Source organism: Oryzias melastigma, unplaced genomic scaffold (genome assembly GCF_002922805.2).
Source record: "Oryzias melastigma strain HK-1 unplaced genomic scaffold, ASM292280v2 sc00240, whole genome shotgun sequence".
In the NCBI taxonomy this organism is placed as follows: Eukaryota; Metazoa; Chordata; class Actinopteri; order Beloniformes; family Adrianichthyidae; genus Oryzias; species Oryzias melastigma.
This window is the reverse complement of record NW_023416887.1, coordinates 376672-383067: the sequence shown is the minus strand read 5'-3', so window position 1 is coordinate 383067 and position 6396 is coordinate 376672. Positions and strand designations below refer to the sequence as shown.

The following is a 6396-nucleotide window of genomic DNA, read 5'->3' as shown; positions in this document are numbered from 1 at the left end:
CCTACAGTAGTTGGATAATAAAAGTGTAGCTAAATGCTAAAAACAACCAGGATGCTGATGCAGGATGGTCATCTGGACCCCATAAGAGAGCATGAGGGTTAAAAGTATACAAGAATTCTTTTTAAATGTGCCAAGAACTGTGCACTTGAAAAACTCTGAATTTTCATTATGGTATTTCTCTTTAAATCATCATCTGTGGAGTAGTAGGATTTCAGGGTTTATTTTTTTTCTTGCTCAATATGTATCGAAACGTGATGCTCCTTTAGAGGTAAGTATCGAACCGTGAGCAAACTGCATCGTGCATCCTTACTAAATAGTAACTGGTGTTGAAAGCTTCTGGAAAAGACAGGCCTTTGCCAACTTCCAATCAAGACGTTCTGTTAAAACTGACAGAAATCAACCCCAGTGGACTCCAAATACTCTAAAAATATGTTTTTCTAGCATGGCGGAGGACACACACTTAATGGAAATTATACAATGATATACACAGTGTTATATTATTATACATTATATTAAAAGATAATACAGTGGGCTTTAATAAGTCCAATCCCAGCTAACAGAGACATATATGGATTGGAATGGACTGCTAGAAACTTTTTCTAACAGCATTTTTTCATCTGCTTCTGATTCAAAATGATTTGATAAAATAAATTCTCAGAAATTTTATTTTTATCAAATTTTTTTAAATACATTTCCTCTGTCAGAAAAATGCTTCTAAGTTAAAAACAAAAAAACAAAAACACAATTTAAATTGGAATGGGTTTTCAAAGAGTTTTATTCAGCAAACCCCAGATCAGAAGAGACTAACTAAACTGGTTTGTAGTGTGTAGTGATAAAATTTTCAGAAAAATTGAAGCTCAGCAGTCCAGCACACACAAGTCAAGCTAGCATGTTCTTCCAGAGTACGTCTTCCAACACTGGAAGGAGGATTCCTTCTTTGCCTACCAGTTTCTGAATGGGATCAACCCCATGGTGATCAAGCGCATTGAAGCCCTTCCTGAAAACTTCCTTGTGGCTGATAAGGTCTTCCAAAATGATCCAGTCGATCTGAACACAGAAATGGAGGTAAACATCAACACAGACAGATGTTTTCCTGGACTGTAGACTGTCTACATGCAGAGTGACTCTCTGCTGCTTTCATTTCAACAGAAAGGAAACATTTTCCTGTGTGACTACAAGATTCTGGACAAAGTGACAACAAACACCATCGACGGCAAGAAGCAGTACCTGGCTGCTCCACTCGTCCTGCTCCACCAGATTGAAGACAGGATGATGCCCATCGCGATTCAGGTGATCGAGAGAATCCTGCAAGATGACAGATATGGGAACTGGGATCTTCAGTATCCCAGTTCACACCAACTGAAATGTGCTGTAAGGTGTAGGTTCTTGGGTCTCTTAAAAGTGAGATTCTTCAATGTCCAAATGATAAATGGAGAGTTCCAACATAGCAGATGGGAGAATCCTGATAGCCCCTCGTAATGTGTACAACAATCTACACATACTGAGATTCATGAAGTGGGACCTCCTCTCTTCCTGGTTGATGATCAGAATGTATATCGGGGTGGCCAACCTCCACCGGGCCTGTTTTCAAGTTCTCCTTGACCAGCTTGGTGCTGATTAGCTGACTCAAGTGACTCCACATCTTGATTGACTGAACACACCTGATTTAGATAGTCAGCATCAAGTGATCCACGGAGAGCTGGAAAACAGGCGGAGAGGTGGCTCTTGAGGGAAAGGGTTTGCCACCCCTGATGTATTAGATAAACATTTCAACAGTCCCTAAAGTCCCCTGTATATAAAATATAAAAATGTCCATCAATCTGGGTAATGTCCAGCCGTATGGTTCTGATCCGGATGTCAGCTGGGACGAGGAAGTGAAGATCTTCATGGACCGAGCCATATTATAGCAGGAGGTGTATCTTTTCTCCTCTTTTTCTCCACATTCATACATGAACACCGATGAACATAGAATGAATTTAGAAAAAAATCTGCTAGTTTTTTATCAGGAATGATCTGTTTATTTGTTGTTTGATCTTCTCCTGCAGTTGAAGCAGAATCCAGGACAGGACAACCCCGTCTTCCTTCCCTCTGACTCTGAGAATGACTGGCTGTTGGCAAAGCTGTATGTGAGAAGTGCAGACTTCAACCTGCATGAGCTCAACTATCACCTGCTGCGCACTCACCTGCTGGCTGAGGTTTTTGCTGTTGCTCTAAAGAGAAACTTACCCAGAGTGCACCCTGTTTACAAGGTACCTGAAGATGTTCAGTTCAGTTCTGCTTTATTGTGGAGTAATGGGATAATTGAGACACTAAAAAAATATCTTTTAAGATCAGTGGGAATACATTTTCAAGACAACAGCTCAGTAAAAAATATGATCCAAATTCAAACTGTTATTAGATATTGTTTTGTTGAATGCTGTTGATCAAAGCACCAGAAGAAACAGTAAGAAGACCTGAAGAAAGTCAGAGTTCATCTTACGTCTTATCCCAATCCCCGTGCAGAGTGCTGATTTAAAAACTAATCTGAAAAATTCTTCAAAAAAATGTAACATAATACTGGAAGTTTGTTACTCAGTGCAAAACATATTTAATACACAGAACAGGTTATAAACTGATCAAAGCTTAAAAAACTGAAGGAAGAAATAGTTCAGTCTGGCTATTAAAACCCATTCTAAATACAATTTTTAAATACTAACTTTGGCTGAAATAAGTGGAAAATTAGATAAAAATAAATATAAATATTTCTAAAACGCATGAGAAGGAAAAAATAATTCACATGAAGGTGAACAAGTTACAGATGTTATCCACTTTGAGATTTCCAAAGAAAACTATAAACAAAACTGAAATAATAAATCTCCAAAAGGAATTAATAATTACATATTTGTAGTAATTATATTATCTGAGTTCTGTAGACCTGCTATTACTTCAAAAAGTAAACTGGGATGTAGGAAGAGAACACTGCTGGTATTCTTTTCTGTTTGACAGGGATTTGGGGGGTTCAGATTGGAGCAGAGACTAGAATGTTGGAATAAGAAGTCACGTTCTGTGTGGGTCTTAATCGCATGATCAGATTAAAAAAAAAAAGTCATGCGTCTCTGATATTGTTTAGGGGGCCGAGCCAAATGTGGAAGCGGGCCTTACTTTAGGGACCCCAGGGGTTTTAAGGGTAACTAAACCCTGAATAAACTTTTTTGTTTGTTGACTTCTATAAATGAGGCTTTAGAAGTGTTGTCTGTTGGTCATTTTCGACAAATTAAAATAAACTTGTTTAATTCGTGAAAATATTGTCAAAAACCGTCTGTGTGATGCCCCCTACAGGTTGAATCAAGCTGTTCTTAACCAGCCGCCCAGTGGACAGCGTAAACTAGAGAGCTCTGCTCCCCAGGCTCCTGCAGATCTAGCCAGGCTAAGAGTCCCTGGGCAGCTGCAATTGCTCTGCTTGCCCGCTCCTGGTTAGCTGCCCAGCAGCCTGGAGATCCACCGCGAGTATAGTTATAATACCCAGGATCACTCTAACTTCATGGGTTTATGATATTTTTCTTATTTTCATCAAGACAATAATAAAAAGATCCCACATTTTTATTATTATTTCCCCCTCTATGGTTAAAGCTCAAACTGGACCACAGACAGACAGAAGTAATGACACGGCCCTCAGGTGCAGATCTCGCTACAAGACTGAAGGAACACAGAACCCGGAGAGACTCTGAAAGATCTGGTGAACCCAGACACAGCGATGTGTTTGACTGTTCTTTGTAGAGCTCTCCAAAACATATAAACCCAAACTACAACATCATCCATGTTTTCCATGATGTGGCAACAAATGAATTCCAGATCAACTTCAGTGGTTGCTCTGCAGCAGTGGCGTCAAAGCGTCAAGGCTATAAGCAGTAAATTTGATGCATGCACGCAAATATGACGTTCCTGTTACACATGCAGGTGTGAATGCACCATTAGAAATTACAGCTCTAAACAAAAAGGATAAAAAAGTAATTTTCTGTTTTCTAGCTTCTTGTCCGTCACACACGCCACACTCTGCAGATCAACTTCTTGGCTCGCCATATTCTTATCTCAGAGGAAGGCGTTTTCAATAAGGTTTGGAGGGAAAAAATCAAATGAACCTGAAATTTTTACTTTCCTGTAAAGTAATTTGTTGATTGTTATGCAGTTTGCAGCCTCTGGTGGGGAAGGTTTGCCACACCTCATCGGGAAATTTCTCTCCAACCTCACCTACAAGTCTCTCTGCATACCTGATGACATTGAGGACCGAGGTCTGAAAGATGTGAAAAACTTCTACTACAAAGAAGACGGACTGAATCTGTGGAACATCATGCACAGGTTCACTGAAAGTTTCTGTTTGTCGTCTTCAAAGTCCATGTTTGAGACAGACAGTGTGGAGAGAGTTCAGGGTTTCTGCTTTGTGTGGAAGAAGTGATGCTACAGAATGAGCTGTGGTGGAGATGATCCATGAAGGAGCTGAAGAACTCAACTGAACACAGAATAAATGTCTTCAAGCTCCTTCTTTGGTTTTTAACATTTTTTCTGACACTTTACTAAAATGTGATTAACTGCAGCAATAGAAAGTGTTCATCAGGAACATTTCAATATGTAAAAGAAATTCATTTTTTGAAGAAAATGTCAACACAGTTAAAGAAATATTTAAAGTTTGGTTTTCAGGATTTCAGTATATTTTAATATATATATATTTTTTCTACATGCTTTTGTTTCTCAAAGTTTTGTGACAAAGATTCTCGGCTACTACTATACGGATGATGGCGTGGTTCAGAAAGACGATGAGCTGCAGAACTGGATCAAGGAAATCTTTGAACATGGATTTCTGAAGAAAGAAGAGACTGGTGAGAAAATCTCCCCAGTCTCCTGATTGTTACTGTTGATCTTCAAATGTTTATCACACTTGTCTTGATCCTCTTCTAACATCATCATTAATCTCTGGTTCATCTCCTGCATCTCAGCTTTTTGTTTTTTCAAAGTAAAACGTTTTCTAACAAAACATCATCACTGATCTTGTTAATGCACACCCACCATTTCATTCTTGCTGACATTTTTGATCAGTCTACACATTCCTAAACCACTTCAACCTGCTTGGAGGTGTCATTTATTCATTCACACTTTGTTCCACTGAACTGTTTAAGTGTCTAATGATGATGAAGAAACATTCAATAATCTACATTACAAAGAGAAAACCCCAAACTTCATCTGTTTGCCTCTATTTTGAGACGTGATGCCATGTTTTGTTCCAATCCTCAGGCATCCCACAGAAGTTCACCACTGTGTCTGAGCTGGTCAAGTTTGTTACCATGGTGATGTTCACCTGCTCTGCCCAGCATGCAGCTGTGAACTCTGGACAGGTGAGTGCTGCAGATTGAGTGCACGGCGGTGTTGTGGTTTTCACAACAGTAAGGCTATGTTTAAATCCCAGCTGTGGACAGCCTGCATGTTCTGATTGTGCATGTGTGAGTTTCCTCCTCAAATCATGTTTCATAGGTCAACTTGTGTCTTTTAATTTCCTCAACTGTAAATGTGCTTGGTTGTTTGTCTCTTTGTGGCCCTGCAATGGACTGTGAAACTGTCCAGGATTAACTCCACCCTCCCCTTTTAGTCATTGGATGAGCTCCAGCATTCCTGTGACATCTGATGGGACCAAAGTGGGTTTAGAGAAAGAATGGATAGATGTCTTAGACCAGTATTGCCCACCTCTTGTCCTCGGGGACCACTGTCCTGCATTGTTCCAATCCAACCCTTCCCTAACACACCTGCTGGTGTTGACTGTCATCAGAGACCCGATGAGCTGAATCAGATATGCATAAGCAGGGCAACATGGAAAACCTGAAAAAGTGTTCTCAGAAAACCAAGGTTGGGAAACACTGTAATTCTGGTTCACACCGAATGCGATTCACAAGACAAATTCGCGTGCCCCGCCCCTTTTGCTGCGTGGCGAATTCGCTGCTCGCTGTCTGTCAAAAAAGTGTTTTGAGCTTGATGCTGCAGCTGCGCGTTGGAGGATCAACCAGCTGATGTTATTAGCCTGAGCGCTAAATGGATCAGTGTCTGTGTTATCTAACTTTCAGTGAATGAAAGACATGAAAACATTGATGATCATGTCTCTATGTCTGGGCTTTTGAGATTATTCAAATGTTTTCCCGGGGGCTTCACTCTCACTCTGGAGACTGTGTTTTCTATAACAGCCGCTTCTGTGGTGTTTCTGTCTCTGACTGAGTTTGAAGGCTCAATGCCTCGCAGTAACCCAAAAGGGGAAAAATGAATAAACACACAAAAAATAAAAAAAATAAGGGGCCTATTTCAATCATTGTTTCAATTAAATTTAAGAAAAATATCTCAAAGTCCAGAAGGTCCAAGGAGACACCCCCTCACCATGAG

At 40.0% G+C, this 6396-nt stretch overlaps 1 protein-coding gene across 4 annotated transcripts in view; it reads left to right on the top strand.

The window, feature by feature from the left end:
• Window positions 1-6396, top strand: part of LOC112141401 (polyunsaturated fatty acid lipoxygenase ALOX8) — a 21312-nt gene that overhangs the window by 9976 nt on the left and 4940 nt on the right. For 3 of the 4 annotated variants that reach the window (XM_036210783.1, XM_036210785.1, XM_036210784.1), the window contains 7 exons: window positions 902-1065; window positions 1150-1290; window positions 2046-2249; window positions 4006-4092; window positions 4166-4335; window positions 4732-4853; window positions 5266-5366. In XM_036210783.1, the coding sequence (XP_036066676.1) occupies window positions 902-1065; window positions 1150-1290; window positions 2046-2249; window positions 4006-4092; window positions 4166-4335; window positions 4732-4853; window positions 5266-5366 (989 nt within the window). The remainder of the gene's footprint in view (window positions 1-901; window positions 1066-1149; window positions 1291-2045; window positions 2250-4005; window positions 4093-4165; window positions 4336-4731; window positions 4854-5265; window positions 5367-6396) is intronic. The other variant, XM_036210786.1, reaches the window with a different exon arrangement.